Raw genomic sequence first — 20,483 nt, 5'->3', positions numbered from 1 at the left:
TTGTATTGGGTGTGAACTGTAACATGGAAAGATAAGTGTGGGTGTCCCAGTGCCCAAAAATTCTTATGGGGTTTATGGTAAGAGGAAATCTCACTTTGCTGAGTGACACCAGGATTACTTTTGGCTATTGTGGCACCCCCTGGAGCACATCTCTCTGTCAGGATAAAGCAGGGAAATCTGCATTATGGATACAGCCTCTGCCATCCCAGGTGGATGTTCCAGCCCCCAGACTGTGGCATGTGACAAATTCCCACATGCCAGCTGTGAGCTGGACTAGGGAACTGATCCCACTTAGAATTAAGTATATTTTTCCAAATGAGATTTATTTTCCTTGGTGAAGGCTGGGTAACCTTTGTGCTGTTCTTAAAATCTTGGTGTATTTGTCAGGAGGTTGCAGTGCTGCTGGGGATGTAGGGATGTACAAATGTTCCCATTTGTATTGGGAATATCCAGTTTCCTGCCTGTGTTTCTGCAGTGCACCTGGAACAAGCAGCTTGAAAAGGGGAAATGTTTGCTTGCTAGAATCACAGTTTATTAGCACTCATGTTATTAATTTGTGTAGAGGCACATCCATGTTCTGCCTTCTGGCCTTCCTCTTGAGTGCCCTGCACTGAACAACTAATAGTGAGGGAGAGACACAGAAACAAAATCACCCTGCAAGATGTAAGAGGCAGATTTTGGAAAAGTTCTTTTGGAAAAGTACAATTGAATCAGAGCCACTCCTTTTCGAAGCGGATATGCTTTTACTTTTTTTCCTGGTGGATTTTTTTTTTTTTTTTTTCCCCACTTTGCAGCACCTGCTTGTTTCAGAGGGCAGCACTCCAGGGATAAGTGTGAGGCAGTGCCAAGAGCCAGCATTTCTCACCCCCTCTCGCCCGCCTCCGCCCCCGCCACGCACCCCGATATAGAATGACAGCACACTGCCTCAATTTAAATGACACTGCCTCTTCCCCCTCGCAAGGACAGCTCCTCCAGACAGCACCAGCCACAGCAGCTGCCTGCTGTCCCCACTAAAACCCTCATCATGGCCTACAAAGCAGCACATTTGGCCTTTAAGTCCCGCTGGCACAAGACGGATGAAGAGCTCTGTCGGCACAGCATGTCCTTTGTCTTGCACAAGGCAATCCAAAATGACTTCTTCAAGTGTTATCTTTACCTGCTGGAGAAGCTTCCCCTGGGTGAGTAGTGGGCAGGAGTGTCTGTGTGTGTGCTCTGGGAAGATGGATTGGGTCAGATGGTGGAGGGCAAACACGTTTCTGACAGTGAGGAGGAGGAGGAGTAGATTTGGGAAACCCAGATCGAGAGGCTGCAGTGCTCCCTGAAGAGTCTGGAACTGTGTCTCCCTCTAATCCAGTAGCCTGTTGCTTCACCTAAATACTCCACAGATTCTTAGAGGAGGGCAAGAGTGAATAAGAAATTTGGTTTCTGGCTGACTGTTCCTATTTTTGCCATCATTTGAGTAAAACATGCTCTGACCTGTTTGGAGCTTGGAAGGACAAATGCAAAACCAGCAGAGCTGGCAGGTGGTTCTTTCTTTTTACCTGTTTTGTTGTCACTCTGAGTGCCCTTAGCTCTGGTGTTTGTATTGTTTTGGCAAGTGCTTGAAAAATAGTGATTTAAATATATTTTCAAGAAAAAATTCTTTGTTACGCAGATCTCTGCAGCAGACTGTCTAACCTAACTGTTTGCTCTCTGGGAGGAAAATGCTTCCAAAAATTTGTTTATAGACAAATTTCAATGACAGCCTCTAGTACAGAATGCCAAGAGGATTTGGTGAGGTTGGGTTTGTTTGTTTTTTTAAGATGTAGAAAATGAATGTTCATTTCTTATGAAAATTTAACCCTTGATAAGAAACAAAATTTCCCTGTGACAATAAAGCTAGAAAGTAGATTTAACTTGAGTCTGCATTACATTAGCATGTCCTGTTTTAAGCAGAATTATTCAGCCTACACTCAATGCCAGAACTATAGGAATTTTCAGATGGGAAGGATGAGCCTGTGCAATCTGTTTAAGTGAGTTCTTGGGGGTTCCTTTCTAATTGAATGATCTGGAATATCTTACCTGTTTGTGTGAACTGATACCAATGATAATTCTGCTCAAGAGGGCAGAATTCATAAATCCTGTAAAGAGAAAAAAAAATTCATATTATCTTAGTAGTTTTAATGTGCCTTTTTAAATGCAGCAATATCTGCAGCTGTTTAAATTGAAACATGGAAGATAAATGTGGTAGATTGCTGTGAACAATGGAAAGGAAGGAAAGATGGGAAGGAAATCAATTACAGGTTGATGGAATCTCATGAAGTTGATGAAAATGTTATTATTTCATTTGCTATGAAAATAAACACAACTTATTAGAAACTGAGCAGGATTTCCTACAGTGTTAACTGTCAGTGTAAGTACCACTATATATTTTTAAAGTTAGAAGGTACCATGATGGGTATCTAACTTAGAACTGAGTGCTTGCATTGCACAGCATGCATTTATGAACACAGAAATACCTTGGTGTAAGTGTTTCAAATGGCTGAGAACCCATCAGTCACCATTCAGCTGTTTCCAGGCCTAATTGCTTTGCTGGTAAAACTATACTTATTTCTTATTTCTGGATTTTATTTGAATTTCCATTCCTGGCCAACAGGCTTTGAAAAATGTTTCTATCAGACCAAAGGTCCTTTCTGCCAGGCTTTTCATGGCCTGACTCATTAAAACTTAACTAATGATCTTACAAGGCTGTTGCCAGTTTATCCAAATTACTTTGACTCCATGGAAGATGGACTGTGAGCCCAGCATTCCTGTGAATATGCAGCATGTCTCTTACTCCATGGCTATTGTCAGGAAGTACAAGTGGCCATGAGGACAGGTGGAGTGGTTCATGTGCTGTGAATGCACATCCAGGGAACTTCACATCCTGCTCTGATGTCAGGGCCTGGATAAGGGGAGAGTCAGGCAGGTAAAAAATGTTTGGGTGATTGGCTCAGAGTTCTGTCAAATCTCGAGCTCAGTGGAGTCCTACAAGGGTCTGAGCTGGGACCTGTCCTGTTTAGAACCATGGAATGGTTTGGGCTGGAAGGGACATTAAAGCTCATCTGGTTTCAACCCCACTTCCATCTTTATCACTAACCTGGAGGAGGTGAAGGACTGTTTAATACTCACATCCAGAGATTGCAGCCAACTGCCAGGACTGGCTCAGGATTGCCATCCAGGGGCACCTAAACAGGCTGGAGGAAAGAGACAGCAGCAACCTGGTGCCATTCTAATCCACTGAAATTCCCACCCAAACACCAAGTTGTGTACCTGAGTAGGAAAAACCCTGGGCAGCAACACCACAGACTGATCAGGGAGTGCCCTCCTGGTGGGGTTTTGGTAGGAAGGAGCTGAATGTCCTGGAAGCAAAGGCAGCCACCAGAATCCCAGGATGAATTAATAAAAGAATGGCTAGTTGACTGAAGGAAGTGATGATCCCCTTTCCTGCAGCAGTCATCAGACCCTATGTGTAGAGCCTTGAACTGCTGGAGCAGGAAATTACTTGGAATGAGTTGGAAAACCCTCAGAGGGGTGGGGGAACTGGAACACGTGCCCTGTGAAGGCAGACAAAGGGAATGGGGCATGTTCAGCCAGAAGAGAGACCAAATATCATCCTGCTGGTACCTGCAGGAAGGGTATGAATAAGATGGAGCTAAGATCTGCACAACTTTGTGCAGCATGAGGACAAGGACTGGCGGGCATAAATCAAAAGTAGTCCAGACTGGCTATAAGGAAAATAATCTTTTATCTGAGGACAGTCAGGCATTGGAATGGGTCGCTCAGAGAAGTTGTACAATTCTCCATCACCAGAAACTTTCTAAACCTAACTGTCTAAACCCTGATGAAGCTCATCTGTCATCATGTCTGTCTCTGCTTTGAGCAGCAGTTTGGGCCAGAGACTGGGTCTTTAGGTCTCTTCCAACTTGGACTATCCTGTGATCCAGTGCTCTCTGGGATGGAGAGGACAGAATGTGGCAGGTCTGAACATCTCTGCATAATGACAGTTTCCAGCTCAGTTCAGAGTGGACCTGAGCAGAAAGGAGCCAAAATTCTCAGGCTTCAAGACTAGAGCCAGATATCTCTGTGTAAACAGAGTCAAAGGACTAGAGCAACACTGTGACCCTGCAGGGAAGTTAAGCGTGTGCTTAACCCTGCTTAGGAGTAATAACACTGAAACCAAGCCTCACACTGGATCCTGCAGTGCTGCCCAGGGTCAGCAAGGCCCAAAGCTTCTTCCAAACTCCACACTCCCCCCACTCCATCCCTGTGTTCAGTGGTGGAGCTCTTCTAGGCGTGTTTACTTAGGAGCTGAGCGTATCTGGTATCACAGCCTGTTAAGAGAAACATGTCACTTTTACAGACCAGGCTAACATTTATAAATAAAAGACATGAGTAACTTCAGGCCCTGATCCAACAATGTACTTAAATGTGTGTGAGAGCCCTTAAGCCCAGTGGACTTTATTGGAGCTGCTCAGATGCTGGAAATTATGCACGTGTTTACACGGGCTGTGGGACTCTGTGCCAGTGGGCTGAGATCTGCAGTGGAAAGCTGAGAAGATCCATCCCTGGAGACAAATATTCCTGCGTGTGAGGCACGTGGCTGCAAGTAAAATCTGCCTTGGGGGTGGGATGATCTTCATCCTCTATAAAATACAGAATTTACATGGTCCTCAGCCCACAGTAGAGAGGTAGATTCCACCATGCACACAGATAACTATTTTTCAGCTGATGCACGAAGCAGATGTTGCATTTAAAAGGGAGCACTCAGCCAAACTGGAATTAGTTCAGTATCTTGCAGAAAGCAATTGGAGCCACAAAATAATGTTCACAAATAAAAACTTCAAAAAAATTACTTGCAACATTTACTTCTGCCAGGGAAGTTTAGTTGAGGAAACCCTGAAGTCAAGAACTGTAAGTCAGCATGCTAGAGGTTGAGATTGCACTGGGTCTTACGTATTAAGTGGTCCATTTCTTTAGAGATTTAGACCAGATGCACTGGAAAACAACATTTTTAACTGATCCATGATCAAATATGAGAGATAATGTTTTGAACTTGGCAGGGCAAAAGGCTCAGGTGGATAGTGTCTGTCTAGTCCACATTGGTTGGCATTCAGCTGTAGATCACCACTCTGCAGATCACCCAGACTGTGCTTGCAGTGACTGAAAATTATTGATGTCTCATGACTGGAGTGACCTTTAGGGAGGCAGTTCATGCCCTCAGCCTGCCTGAGCAGTGGGCTTGCTTCAGCCACCTCTGCCTGGGGACTTGCCAGCACATTCAGCTGAGGGACAAGTGTGCCATGAAAAAGTCTCTTCTTTACTGTAAACACATTTCTGACTTTAAATCTTACAAGTTACCTGCCTTAACACTGGAAACCTCATATGTTAGACAGCTGCCTGCCCTGTGGTGTCTGAGGAAGTTGCAGCCTGGTCGTTCCATCCTGCTCATGCCCTACTTTACAGAACTCATTGAAGGCAGGCTGTGCACCCATGGCAGGCCTCACAAGTATTTCATTTCCTGATGCATGAGGCAGCCCCACACGGGTCATGGAGAGGGAGATGCCTCTGGCTAGGCAGGTCCTGTGATGAGGGGGAGCAGGGCTGCAGCACTGACAGCCACCAAGCACATGCTTCTCTTCTGGGGTGGATTCCTGCGAGCTGGCAAACCTCCTCCTCCTCCCTGTGGTGCTGCTGCTGGAGCTGCACGCCAGGCACAGCTGCGAGGCAGATCCCAGGTGAGGTTGGTTGGCTGTGTCTGGAGAGCTGGGTTGTGCATTGGGAGAGCTGCCAGTGCTGCAAATTCCTGAGAGGGAGAAGCAGCACTGAGAGGGAGCAAGAGGTGGAAATCACCTCTGTGGATCTCACACGAGTGAGGCTGTGGGTCCACAGGAGAAGACTTTGGGTACAGTGCCCCTCTTTGCATGCCCTGGGGTGGGAGACATGCATGAAAACATCTCTGCACAGTTCAATGCATAGAGAAGTGGATGCTCACCCTGATACCAGCACGTAGGGCAGGGCTCTGGGGCCCCAGATGGCCTGGGAGGAGCTGCAGTCAGCTGGCGTGTGCATGCAAGTCCTGGCAGGGATTCTGCAAGCCTGATATTGGTTCTGAGTGAGAAATGTGAGAGCACACACTCCAGATCTGATATCCTGAGCACCATATCGTCCCCATGTGTTGCCGCAGGTCAGGCTCATGTTTGGAGTAGAAGGAATCTGAATATTTGTTGTTCATGCTGTCCTGGTGTGCAGACAGCCCATAAATGCCTTTCCTTTCAATCTAGCAAAATGGGATAAATCACTGTCCCTTGACAGGTCCATGAAACAAACCCTGGAATCATCACTGGGCCCTGATATGGAACATCTTGCAAAGCCAATGTACAGGAACTCAGTTCTGTTCAGCAGACAGGCTGGCCTTTGAAACAGAGCAAAAGGAGACACAGAGAAGACAAGATGGTGCCACTTCTGGATAAGGGCAGAGATCCCTTACTGGAAAAATCCCAGCCACTGATGGAGTGTTTTTCCCAGGCTCTGGGAGCCACCCTGGCCAAGCTGTGCTGGGGATTGGCTGCTGCCCCCTTCATATTAATTTCTTCAGCTAAATGGTTTCTTCTGAGTATGTGAACATAATCAGTGGAGTGTGTAAAACTCCCAGGTTTGACCCTTGCTGGGCTCAGTGCTTCTTGTGGTATAAATTTCTCAGGCATAACATAAATGTGTAATGGATTAAAGCTTTAATAGTATCCGTTCAGCAGTTGACTTAAGCAGGTGATGACAAGAGGGGCTGGTAATGCTGCTTTTGTTGGATGAGGGATATGCTGGGCATGCTGCTTATATGTAACCCAATAGCACTATTCTGTTCTGAGTGGTCCTTGGTGGTAATTATTCCCTACCCTACTTCCTTTGTCCTCCCCTCATTTGCCTCCAAAGTGTCACTCTCCTGCTGAGGATGGGCAGGCACACACTTATCATTCCCTGCTGAGCTTGCTTGCCCTCAATTAAATACATTCCAGGCTTATATTCAGGGCCTCTGGCCTTCTCTCCTCCTCTGTGTGGAGGGCATAATTCCTGTTCCTGGTCTGCACAAGCCTGTTCAGCCCCTTCCCAGCAGCAGCTGGCAGTGCTCCCGTGGATGTTTGAGGATGCAGGGACAAAGAACTGCTCCCTGTCCCTTCTGTGCAGCTGGCAGGGAGCTGTCCCTCTCTCTCTTGTCATGAACTCAGAAGGTGTTTGCTGCTGGATCATTTCCAGTCCCCTGAGTGTGCTGGGAAGCTGCAGCAGAGCTGGTCTCACACTGCAAGGTGCTGCTTGCAAAGGCTTGTTCCCAGTGTGGCTCCATCCCTCCTCGCTGCTTGGCTTTCACTGCCAGGCTTGGAGTTGTGGTTTTGGTGGAGGGTCTGTCACACACACAGGAGAATGCCTGGGCAGTTGTGTGCACACATAAGACAGTCAGAGGTGATGATATCCAAGCAAAATTTATAGCCAGCCTCAATCTAAACTTTTGAGCTTTGAATCCATACTTTTGATATGCTGATGCACATCGAGTACAGAAAAACCCAGGATGGGAAGGGTACACCTCAGTTGTTAAAGAAAAGGGAAAAATATCCTTTATCCAGCAAAACTTGCAGGTTTTAATAAAACAGCTTCAAAATACTGATTACCAGTAACACAGCCAAGCAATGAAAAGAAACATGCAAGCCTCTGGCACACAGGAACCTTTCAGTATATCACCCACTGATTACCTTGCTCCTGGACCTGTGACAGATGAAAATTTAGGACTGTCTCTTCTAAATTGTGTCCCCCTGTGTACTCATTTAGGCCTGGGACTACCATCTGCTCCTTGGTTCAGCTTACTTGCACTGCCTCAGACCATACAGTATCACTAAAAATAAACCAGAGCAAGTGCCTCATTCATCCACTCTCTTCCTGGTGCACTGTCCCTGCAGCTGTCAATAGCTGGAAAGCATATCTGGAAATCTGCACAACAGTTAGGTCAGTGACAGCAGAAATGTTGACCCTGCACAGTAGTAAATGCTGCTCCCAGCTTTTCCAGGAAAAATCAGACCACTTGATGTCCTTGGCATGTGTGTTCACTTCAAACCTGAAGCGATTTTTCACTGACATGAAAACACAGTGTGATGATTGACAGGACTTCTGAACCTGGAAAGAACAGAATTTGCATGGGGAGGGCTGGATCCCTTCAAGGTCCTGTAGGATTCAATCCAATGCCTTTCCCCTCCACCGTTGCTTTAGAAACAGATTTGGTGTTTTGAAGGCTCAACTCAAGTTCACAGGTCGTCATCATCGTGCCTCTGGAGCAATTAACTAACCCAGAAACACCTGCCACTAACAACAAAACGGTGATTTATCTGCTTGCAGTGAAACTTTACGCCCTGACAAGTCAAGTCATCAACGGGGAGATGCAGTTCTACGCCAGGGCCAAGCACTTCTACCGGGAGGTGCCCGCCACGGAGGAGGGGATGATGGGCGACTACATCGAGCTCTCCAACACCGACGTTGAATCCTCCCGGGAATTCCTCAGGAAGTTTGTTGGGGTGAGTCCCTTCATCTCATCCCCTGCAAGAAGCAGTGGTGATGTGTCAAAAGTGATGCCACGCCTCACTGAAATGGCGCCGTGAGGTTGATTTGCAGTCACAGCTCACCACCTTCATTGGGTCTGGTCTGTGTTCTGCCAGCATGAATACACATTTTGCCTGGTCTTACTTCATGATATACCTGTTTTGCATCCTCTTCTAATCCTCCCAAGCTGCAAGGAGGATTGTGCAAGGAGTTCTTGTAGCTGGGTTTGAGTGAGGGATTAGTTCTGGGACCTTTCATGTAAAATCCTTGTTGGCCTCAGTGGCAGATTTGTCTGTGCAAATTCTTGCAGTCCAGTTGGGAAACTAGCTGAGACTTAAATGCCCAGTTTCTGGTTTGCCTGTTTATGGATATTTCTGAGAATGCTGCAACAAAACTCACCATCTCCCACACACATTGGAAGTATATAGAATAAGCTGCACATTAGGCAAAATATTTTTCCTTAAACATTCCAGTGTAACTGAACACCTTTTCAGGGAGATTGCTAAAGGTCTTGAAAGGTCTGCTTCGGCCTGAATTGCAAAATGATGCCAAGTGGGGCTTTAAGAGCAGTATCACTTTGGCCCTTAAGTTTCTGAAAATCCTGTTGAGTCCTAAAACTGTCTTTGGAAATCTAAAAATCTTCAGAAACGTGGTCTGATGATTTTCTGACTGCTCTTCCCTCTTCCTGGGGAAGGAGCCCACTAAATCAGCTCAACAACAGTATTAGATGTTAAGGAATCCACAAACAAGTTTGTTAAGTTCTCCTGCTGACAAAATGACTAGTTCTGTATAATGCTGCCATAGATCTTTAATTTTCTGTTCAAATGTACAAATTTGGGATAGACAGATGACCTTTTTTTAGCCTTAATGATCTGCTGTGGGAAGAAACCTCAATAGGTTAATTAGATGTTGTATATGGGGGAAAAAAAAGGCACAGTTTAAATAGATTGGGATGGGAAATGAGTGTGGTTTGACAACAGATAGAAATCATGCAGAGCAGTGAAGGGCAAGGGATGGCAAAGTTTGCTGTAGCTGGTAGAGGGAGACTTGGGGCTGTAAGCCAGCAGAACACAAGTGAATATCTTCACTTTTCTATATCAACAATGAATTGTATTAATGCTGAGGCAAAAAAGGTTCCCTGTATCATGCTGTCAACGACCCCAAAATGAGAAAACACAAAGGAGGTTCTCTAAGGAGCTGAACCCGATGGTAATTTCTGAATGACGTTTCTGAAAACGGCATTTTCAGAAGAAAAATGAAATGCAGTCGAGGCACATTCCTTAAAATTTATTTAAGTCTTGTTTTAAGGACATTTGAGGAATTCAGGTGGTGCATAAGTGTGAGCTCAGGGGAAGACTTCACCCTTCCTAGACATCACACAGATACAGCTTCCTGCAGCAGGTCTGTGTTGTGCTGTTATTTTCTCCTCTACAAGACCCCGAAAAGGAAAGAAGTACAGTCTGTGACAGAGTTCCACATGCCAAAGAGGAATCATACCCAATGCATCAGCTGTGATGACAGATACAAAATACTCCAGAGCAAAGTTCCCACTCCTAGAATTAGCCAGGGATAGAAAGGATACTCTGAATGGCCAAGATCAAACAGGGAAAAAATAAAAAAGGAACAGAAAAGACTCTGCACCTTTTGCTTATTCTGATTTAGTTTGTTAAAGCCTGTCCTCTGTTGAAATGTAGTCAATTGGTTATGTTACTTATGGTTTATTTTCCTTTCTTACCTCTGAAATTTGAATCCTGCTCAATCAGATACAGATATTTAGTGGCTTTCTATAGCAGTGGCTTTATAATAAAGCTAATGAACTGTCTCACCAAGTTTATGGATCCATGAATATTTTTTTTTAACCCATGAGCTGATCAAGATAGAAAAAAACAGTCTGTTTTGCCCTAATATGCTTTCTCTTTTTTAAAGAGAAATTTAACAATATTAGAAAATAGGAAAATTTCTTTCAGATCGACTGAACCATTTTTTATTCTTTCACCCTGTGAAAAACTTCTTTTGTTTTTAAGAGCTCAAGTCAGTTCCAAAATGCTCTTTAGAAATGAAAAGTTGACAAGTTTGGTTTCTTTTTTCCTTGAAAGTTATGTGACGAAAAAAAAAAAAAAAAAAAAGAAAAAAAGCACTTTGACATTTTCAACATTCTTTCCCATGTTTTTTGGGCTAAAAACGACTCTCTAGATTTGATTTCACGGAGAGTTTTATCCACTGAAAACTTTAGATTCTGGCAAAACCGGTGCTCCCTAAAAAAACCACTTGCCTGGTTCCACTCAAATTACCCCTCTTGGGTTAGTCTGGCTGGCGTGGAAATGCCAGTGACATTTCCCTTGCATGACTGATGCTGCACGCCTCCAGGTATGGCATTTCTTAGCATGATCCTCAGCACCACTGTAAGCTGAGCTACAGATTTCCTTGCCATTGGAGAATTTACCTTGCCTGGGCACATGGAAGGAATTACAGAAAAGGGCTGAGGGCTTCCCTTGTGTTTTAGCCCGTCGGAGTTGAAAGTGCCACTGTGCTCGAGCTAAGAGCTTGTATGTGTGTGTGGGCAGAGCTCAAACCAAGAGCAACATGGCTCGAGCCAGCAGTGCTCTGCAGACAAGCTGCAGGCTGTCTCAGCCCCGGGGTTATCAGCACAGCCACAGCCCTGCATATTTATGGCAGCGTGCTGATGCCTCGGTGCCCACACAGCCACTGGCTTTCCAAGTGCCTGCTCCGGAGGTAGCCAGGAGAAAAAGAAAATAAAGGAAACAAAGGAAGCATTAATTCGGCGTCGGTTGTGAGCTGTAGGTGTGTAAAATATTACAGATGGAGATTATATTGACTTTATAGCTCCCTCCCTGCCCTCAACGCTTTCTCCCTTTCTTGCCCCCCAACTCACCTGCGTGATTGGTTAGATGCTGAGTGAAAACTTCTTGAAAGTGATTTTTCTCCAGTTTGATCAGGGTGATAGAAGAGATGTTGTTGAAAACGTGCTCTTTTTTTTATTTATTTAGAAAGAAAACCAGTGGGATTTTGATCTGTTTCCTGAACTCTGATTCCCTTTTTTGTCTTGCATAGCTTCATTGCCTTTCTGCTCTTCCAAGACCTGAAGTAGCACCAGGAACATATCCCTCAGCTCTTTTATTTCAAATGAAATTTATGAGTGCCCTATTTAGCTTTAGAGAATAATTTTGGGGTGTATATGTGTCCTAAAGGACAGTGATTCTGAGTAATGGGAAGCAAGTAGTCAGAGGAGCAGTCAGTCTCAAATTTTGAAGCCTGTTCTGGCATACAGTTTTCACTTAGACTTATTTTTTTAAATAAGGAGTCTGATTTTTCAGCTCAATTAGACTTTTGGGAAAATGTTTGCCTTCCAAAGAAAATGTTAATATTCTGTCAAAGCCCTGAGCACTTCCAAACTGAAAATATATTAGCTGAACATGGAATTATGTCAACATTTTCATTACGGACGGAGCCGTGGTGTTTCACAGGGCTTCTCAACTGACTGCTCGAAGCTCTCACTCCTTTTCAGCAAAGTGTGGGATCAAACTTCATCTCCCATGGCTGCTCCCTTTCCTTCTTCTCCATGACACACAGAGATGTGTCACCAGAGGTCCTTGCTGTGACGTGTCATGGGAGATGAATTCCCTGCTTTGAGCGAGGTGCTGGGACTGTAGATTCTGTGAAACACAAATGTTGGAGGAATTACCTGGCTTTTTGCCAAATCCTGTTGGTGGTTTTGGTAAATCATCCCAGTTTTCTCAGCAGCTTTCTCAGAGATTTGCAGCTAATCCCATCAGTGTGGACCTGTGAGTATCTGCCAGCCAACAGTGTGGAAACCCACCTTGTAAAGATCCAAGACACAGCTCCTTCTCCTTTCCTGAACTCCTTGTTACCTCTCAGTCTGGTCCTCAGTAAAAGCCACTGAGTGCAGCCTGTGGATGAGGAGTGGCTCCCATTTTCTGGCTAACTGAAAGCAGGTAGTCTCCAGAGCCCAGCAGGGTTGAAGGTCTGTGCACTGGTGCACACACCAGGAGATCAATCTTCCTGGGCACACAAACTGGGAGCAGCAGCCCTGGAGACTGGTGAGAGCCCTTGAGGGCCGTGTGCTCTTTCTACAGTTACTCCATGTAATCAGATGCTCGCCTGGGCTATTCATAGTCATGTCATTGACAGTGCTGTCCTTTGACCTTAATAATCTACTGAATTACCCACTGAAACCTGGCCAAAAAAGTGTGAGTTACATGATTTATGCTTGGTTCCCAATAAGCAGGAAGAGCAAGACTCTTCCTGGGCTCATTGAGTGCAGTGAGGTTGCAGCAGGGATTTTGGCCCACAGCTTTCACTTCAACACTCAGTTCCAGAGGACAGGGAAAAGGTGTTTACATTTGCTTTTAATATATTTGTTTAACAGATAACTTTGGCCAGGGGAGCTCCTATCCCACAGTCAGTGCATGTGTAGAGTCAGAATTTCTGTTTTACAGAACAGCAGCAGGCTCTTAAGAGCTGTTTTATAGCTAGAATGGAAGCTTTAGGGGTGAAATGCAGCTTTCATTATAAAGCTTCTTTTACAGTGCTTCATTATTTTCTCATAGTCACAGCCTTTGTGCCACATTTTTTCATGTCTGATCTCTGTCCAAAGATGACATTTATGAAGAAAAAAGGAACAGTTAAGCAAAACTGAGTCAATCACCTTTCTTGTCTCTATGCCTAAAAGTGAAATTCTGTATATGCTCCTGCCCAAACTTCTTGAGTTGTCAGAAGTTACCTACCACTCCAAGATCTTTGTTCAAACAAATTTGCTTTGAGAACTGCACTTTGATCCCAGGGATTCTGTGTATCTGCAGAAGTGCCTGTGGGCACCTTGAGATTTCTGTGCTGCAGAAGTTACTGCTTGCATGCAGTATTTGGGGTACACTTCCTTTTTTGTTAGGCCTTTACAGGGCATAGAGTGAGGCTTATCTAGGCCTGTGAGGTGTGAACACTTGAAGTAGTGAGTAGTGGATCTTCTGAAAAGTTAGGACCTTGTGAAAGGCTCTTGTCTCTTCTTACACCAAATAAAAATTTCCTGTAGAGCAGTAAATGCGGTGAGAAGTCCCAGCAGCAGCCCAGGGATGTGACATCAAGAGGACACCAGGCTGGCTGGGCACACAGGGGGTAACACAGTTGCTGTGATTTTTTTTTTTTCAGGTGGTATTTTTCAGATTTCAAACAATTTTGTTGTATCCCACAGGGGGTGGGGAAAGCTGGCACCAGCCGCGCCCTGGACTGTGGCTCTGGGATAGGTCGGATCAGCAAGCACGTCCTGCTGCCCGTTTTCAAGAGTGTGGAGCTGGTGGACATGATGGAGAATTTCCTGGCTGAGGTCCCAAACTACCTGCAGGGCAAGGAGGACAGAGTGGAGATGTATTACTGCAAAAGCCTCCAGGAATTCACACCGGCCCCACGAAGATACGACGTCATCTGGATTCAGTGGGTTTCAGGTCAGTTCTGCGTGATCCTTCTAGGCTGGCATCCCACAGAACAGGCAGCCTGTGCTCACAGGAGGCTCTCAAACCTTTGAGACTACTTCCTAAAGCATCACAAGAGGCTTCTGAGAGTTCCCCCAAGCCACATGCACAGTGGGTACAAATCAAGTTGGTTTTTTCAAGGTCTTGTGGTGGAGAAAGTTACCACTCCTGGAGAGCAGCCTGCATGCAAGAGTGCCTTACATATGGATTTTCTGGGGGCAGGAATACTCTTTCTTCCTTGCCTGGGGTGCAGAGAGATATACAGGACTGACCAATCTTGTGAACAGTGGTTTCTGAATCTGCTGATTATCCAGGCTTGGAGGTATTACAGGAAAAAATCAGGAAAAAAGGCACAGTGGAATCACTGATACCTGTAAATCAAATCAGGCACTGATGTTTATCAGACAGGTTCCCTTAGCTGTGTCCCACAGCAGCCCCTCCTATAAGAAGCATCTCCTGCAGCCACCCCAGTGAATGCCCTGCAGCATTCAGAGCAATCAGACAATGAGGGCTTACCAAAGCAAAATAAAATTCTGTGCAGTGGAAAGAAGATTTTCTCCTAATCTGTGAAGTGTCCATGGTGCAGTTTCAGAGGGCAGAAGGAATTATTCAAGAGGTGGAATTGCTGAACAAATTGGTTAGACCAGCATAATTCTCCTTTGTGTTTTTGTTTTCCTTGAATAATGAGTCATTGCAGTAAATGTAGCTCCTGCCTCACCCTTTGAGCAAATCCAAGTCAAAATGAGGAGGAATGAGCTTAGGCCTATGTAAAGCTGTGCTGGACAGATATGTAGCTCCTAACTAAGGGAGCAGGTCATAATCTTAACATAGACACAGATCTGAACCTTCTTTCTCCATCAATGTCAAGGAAATACAGAGTGATCTTAATAATTAATCAAACTTCTACCTCTATCTTGAATTTGAAATATGCCAACAAATTAATTTCATGGAGTGGGGGCAGGACTGTCAGCTAGAGAGCAAAACCTTGAAGATCTCATTTTCTTAGGAAACTACACTAAAAGCCAAGTAAAGAGAAAAATAAGCTCCAAATTATGTGTTCAAAAGCTTCAATGGATCTTGCCAGTGAAATCTTGATTTGTCTTATGCATGCATGGGAACCCTGGCAGTCATTTTGTAAAGAAAGTAAAAAGTGCAAGCTTACATTTCATCTAGAAATTACCATTTACCTTCAACTTGAAAGTAATTCAGCTTTAGGTTTTGGGGCTTTTTTCTTTTTAATTTTTGTTGTTGTTGTTTAGGAGTGGTTAAAGAAACTTGACATGCTATGTCAAAATGTGGTTTTGAAATTACAACCTCCATTTATAAAAGTTTAAATCTTCCATCAAGAAAACAAAATAGTTTTACTGGAAAATACAGGTGATTATTTTTTCCAGGTTTTTAATTCAGTTTCTGATCACCTGTTCTCGTTTACTCATGTTAGATGTTTCACATGTGAGGGTTCTCATTTTGCTCTTCCCTGAGCTCTACATCACAGTTCTCAACAGAACTCCTGATCTTTGAGAAGGAAGAATAAGAAACAGAATCTCAATAACATATTGAAAAAAAACTCCCACTATTTAAAAATATACATGTAGTTGCAAAAATCCCATGGGGTATGAAGTAACATGAGGAGTTTAATTGGCATTGTGGAAGGTCTTGAATTCTTTGCTGGATCTTTGATCCAGAATTCCTTTGATGGAGTGATAGATATAGTGCTGCAGAAAGTTACAGAGATTTTTAGCAGTAAAAGACAGAGGGGACTGGGATTAGCTAGTTTGACCTACTCTATATCCCAAGCTGTTCTATTCATTCCTTTAGCCTTGTGCTAAGCCAGTAGTTTGTGCTAAATTAAAATATATCTTGAAAGATTCAACCACACTTGGTTTGAGGACTTCAAGAGGTGGTAAACCCCACTTCTGTTGGTAGTTTCCAGTGGGTAATTGCTTACACTGTTAAACAGTTGTCACTTGTTCCCTGTATGAATTCTTTTGGCTCCAGCTTCCTGCCACTGATTCTTATTATGACTTAAACCACCAGATTAAAGAAGCCTTCAGCACCCACTATTTTCTTCACTCTCCTCAGTGGCTTCTGTCCACATCTGTTGCTGTTACCAGCATGGATCCTAAATACTGATTGGAGTCTGTATTTGTTGATCTTGTTGACTTGCCCAAGATTTCCAAACTTTCTGCAGTAGAGACTCAGATCAAGGCATTCTGGCATGTCTGGATGGTTAATAGTGATCTATTTTCCATCTTTTCACCTGTAGGATACCTGACAGACAAAGACCTCCTGGAGTTTCTCATCCGCTGCCAGGACGGCTTGAAGGATAACGGTGTGATCATCCTGAAGGACAATGTGGCCAGGGAGGGCTGCACCCTGGACTGCCTGGACAGCAGCGTGATCCGAGACCTGAACATCCTGCACAGCCTCATCGAGATGAGCGGGCTCAGCATCCTGCGGGAGGAGCGGCAGGAGGGATTCCCCGAGCAGTGTGTGCCTGTCTGGATGCTGGCCCTGCAGAAAGGCCCTGGCCACTCCTGACTGCCCAGTTTTGGTTTGAAGGACAGGTGTCTGGCAATACAGGCAGGAGCTTCTCTTTGAAATGGAGAATGGAAACCCCCTCCCTCCAAATTATTATTATAATTTTGAAGTTAAGGCGCTCTCAGGCAAAGATATGGGAATTAGGAATAACAGTTCTTTACCAGGAAAATTAAAATAGAAATACAGTATTACAAAGAACAATCCCAAAACACTGGCAGAGTCAGAATCCAAGCTGACACCCGTCAGTCAGTCAGGGTGTTGGCACAGTCCCATTCAATGGTGGCTGCATCCTCCTGCAGGGGCAGATGTGGTTCAGCTGGAGCAGTGCTCCTGGAGAAGGTGCAGTTTCCTCTGAAGTTGCAGGGATGATGTGGAAAGGTCTGGCTTTCCTCTGGAATGCAGTGGAAAGAAGGTCCCTTGGTGTCCAAAATGTCAGTTTTTATCTGGGTAGGAAAGGCTTGGCTGCTCCCCTGGCTGGAGCATCTCCCAGTGGGATGATGGAATTTTATCAGCCATGCAGTGGGACTGAATGGGCCAGCAGCAGATGATATCTTCCTGGAGGGAGGATGGGCTGTGGGAAAGATAAAGATGATTGCCCCAGCTGGTTTAAAGCTGGCCCATGAGCAGATAATATGTGCCAGGAGATCAGGGTCACTGCCCCACCTGGCTCAGCAGATGGGGACAGAATGCACATTTCTGGCCACATCAACCCAAGACACCAGTGAGCCTGCACAGACTGGGCTGTGGATGAACCATGGGACTGGGAAGGGGAAAAGCACCTCCAGGATTCCTCCTGGCCATGCCCTGCTCCAGGGCAGCATCTCCTAAAGGGTCAGGAGAGAATGACAAAGCTTCTCCCAGGAACTTCTAAATCCTACCTGCTCCATCCTTCTTTCCATTTTTAAATCTTTCCTAACCTCCTTGTCAGATCTCTCTTCCCTTAAGGAGTCAATACTATACAAAACTAATAGAAAATAATTAGGTCTGAAGTTTCTCTAGTAGTTAATGCATTTTGGGGTTCTGTATGAGGTATTAACAAGCCTGTTCTTACTATGGCACTTAAGTCCTCTTGGAATTTAAGAAGGATCTGGCAGATCACTGAAGCAGGAAATTCAAGTAACTTCTGGAAAACTTCACCCATATTTTGTCTGTCCTCTCTACACGTACTTTAAAATATTTAAATCAAGAATATAAGGAAAGTTTAATCTTTTTATTGGCATTTGCTAGGCAGTTTTCTGATTTTTTTTTTTTTTTTTCATTTCTGTCAATTTGGACAATAAAACAACCTGGTTATTTTTTTCCATTTTTAGGAGATACTTCATCTTCCTGATGTCTCTGCTGTAGAACAATAGTGGTGTATAAGGGATTTCACACTCTGGGGGAAAGCTTGGCTGACAAATATCTGCATGTTTGCATTGAAATTTTGTGAAAAGCTTGCCCCACATATTACATTCTGGAAAATATTTTTCTTTTTTTCAGAATGTTCACAGTGGAAACCACTTGAAAGCCTCTCTTTATTATTCATACCACTGTACATTTCTTTCTTTCCCACATTCAGAACAAGTCTGGCACCATATGCAGAGCTAATGGGATTTCACAGAGCATTAATAGTAAGACTGTAAGAAGAACTAATACAGTATTGTATTAATTAACAACTGTGCTAAACTGCAGAGAGTGTTAGTGTAACCCAAAAGTTGTGATTTATATTCAAGTGCAGCTGTATGAGCCTAGATTTGAAAATACTGACATGCAGCCCATCTCCTTAAGGCTCACAGAAATTACACATTAAGTTTCTTGTCCTCTTGGTAGAGGCACAGAAAGTGCTCTGGGAGGACAGAAGTTCATTTTGCAAAATTCAGAATTTGGAATTCTGCTTCATTCTAAGGATGTGGAGGGGGAATTTTGAAACTTGTTATGAGGGAAAGCTACACAGCCACAGTTTTCCAAGTTGATTAAAGTCCTTTATCCAGACAAAATCAAATGTTTCTTTTGAATTGAACTTTTAACATGATTTGCACTTTAAATATTACTAAGGCTTGTTCAAAATTTTGGAAATTAATGACAACATTAGAAAAGTTCTGACTCTGTCAGAATTTTTATCACATCTTACTCCCCTGAGATGCAGTCCTGGCAAAGCTTTTCAGACTTTGTAGAGTTGCACTGTGACAAATCTCTCTGTGCTAGTGGAAAGGAGTTCTATAAAACATCCCTCACATGACAGCAGCACAATTGGCTGTGTCAACCATTGTCAGCTGGCTTAGATTAGCTAAAAAAGAAGCCTGAAGATAACAAGATAAGGGAGCCTCTCAGCTGGATTTTAGTACACATTGCTCTCCTTTGATAACAAATCTCCAATTTTGATTTTAATTGCATAACTCATCTTCTCTGGCAATATGTTTGCACATGTTGAGAATTAGCAGTTTATGGCAGAGGGCTTTCTGCCATCAGCCCTTATCCAGTAACTCTTCTGTTAATGTTCCATTGCTAATTGTAGCATTAAGGAAAACCACACTGGTGATTTGGTGAATATTCTGGCATTTCCTACAGCCTAGAAATCTATGTTTCCCACGACACAGATGCTTCTGGAATGTTTTGACCAATTCTTCCATTCTGATCAGCTGGTATTGGATGGAAATTGAGTAACATTTTTATCAAGAAAGAGGCATCAGTCCTATAGCAACAAGAAGGGAATATTTACATTTTTTTCCTGTACACGGATTACAAATTAATTTTGCCCTTCACCATTTTTTCTTCCAGCCAGAGACATCTGCCATGGTAAAATTCTTGGAGATCCTTGTGCAGTGGTGCCTGTGCCAGGCAGGTCTGAGTGGTGTCACTGCAGTGGGAGGGAATGGCATTGTGGAAATGGAGGGAATACAGAATTTTATACCAATCTAAACAGCTGCCACATCTTACACAGGGCACAATGTATACACCAAGTGGGTGCAGTTCAATAATGAGAGACCAGGTTCCAAGGTGGATTTAAAATGCAAAGTGGTTCAGGATGAAAAATGGAATATAAATGACTGGTGTGGTTACCAGTGAAATACATTTTTCATGTAAAATGTTCTTCCTGTGTTTTGTTTATCTTTCCCATTGAATTTCCAGAATTCATGTACATAAATATATAATGAAAATTGGTTCCCTTAACTATGTGAGAAGAGAGAAAAGTAAAATCTTAATTTAGTAGAAAAACCTGTATTTCATGGTTTCCACATTCCTGAAAATTAATGTTTCATGGCTATGTTGCTTCCACAGGAAAACAGTAAAGCTTTTCTGGTGACATAATGAATCTCAAGAGTAAAGAAACTCAAGTCCTTCAGGAGCTTAAATGCATGAGAACGCTGCAGACTGAATAATATTTTGGTTTCCTTCCTTTCTGAGGCATGTTTTAATTCAAGAATTCCCAGTCATCTAGTACAGGCCACCCTTAAAAAATATTCCTTAAGTTGGGTGAGGACCATTCCTGGCTTAGAAATTCAGAGCTGTCTGCATTTTACCAATAGAATATCACGATAATAAATAATCACAAATTTCAAACAGAAGATTTTGCTCCAGCAACCATCACAGCTCACGCTGTTCATGTTCCAAAGGCAATTCAGACATTGCAAATGTCCTTTTGTTCCCAACTGGAAGAGAGCACCATCATTTTGAAACATCCAGCAGAGTGGATGTGCTGAAATAGTTTCATTTCAGGAGTACTGAAATGGTATCAGGTATTTTTGGCTTGACTTTCTTGTTTGGATGTGCTGAAAATCAGTCATGGAACCAGCACTCTGCATTCAAGGGACAGTTCAGCAAAAGCTTTGCCACTTACTCCACCAAGAGCCCTGAGTAGCT

The 20,483-nt window shown here is 43.8% G+C and overlaps 1 protein-coding gene across 1 annotated transcript; it reads left to right on the top strand.

Annotated features, from left to right (window-relative positions):
• The first annotated feature begins 1,006 nt into the window (after positions 1 to 1,006).
• Positions 1,007 to 20,131, top strand: NTMT2 (N-terminal Xaa-Pro-Lys N-methyltransferase 2). Its single transcript, XM_056497729.1, has 4 exons — positions 1,007 to 1,178; positions 8,398 to 8,573; positions 13,826 to 14,075; positions 16,369 to 20,131. The coding sequence occupies exons 1-4, from the start codon at positions 1,025 to 1,027 to the stop codon at positions 16,641 to 16,643; spliced, it is 855 nt and encodes a 284-aa protein (XP_056353704.1). The 5' UTR covers positions 1,007 to 1,024; the 3' UTR covers positions 16,644 to 20,131.
• The last annotated feature ends 352 nt before the right edge of the window (positions 20,132 to 20,483 follow it).

The sequence above is a fragment of the Oenanthe melanoleuca genome, chromosome 8, assembly GCF_029582105.1.
Source record: "Oenanthe melanoleuca isolate GR-GAL-2019-014 chromosome 8, OMel1.0, whole genome shotgun sequence".
In the NCBI taxonomy this organism is placed as follows: domain Eukaryota; kingdom Metazoa; phylum Chordata; class Aves; order Passeriformes; family Muscicapidae; genus Oenanthe; species Oenanthe melanoleuca.
Note: the sequence above shows the minus strand (reverse complement) of the source record. Positions and strands in the feature narration are given on the sequence as shown.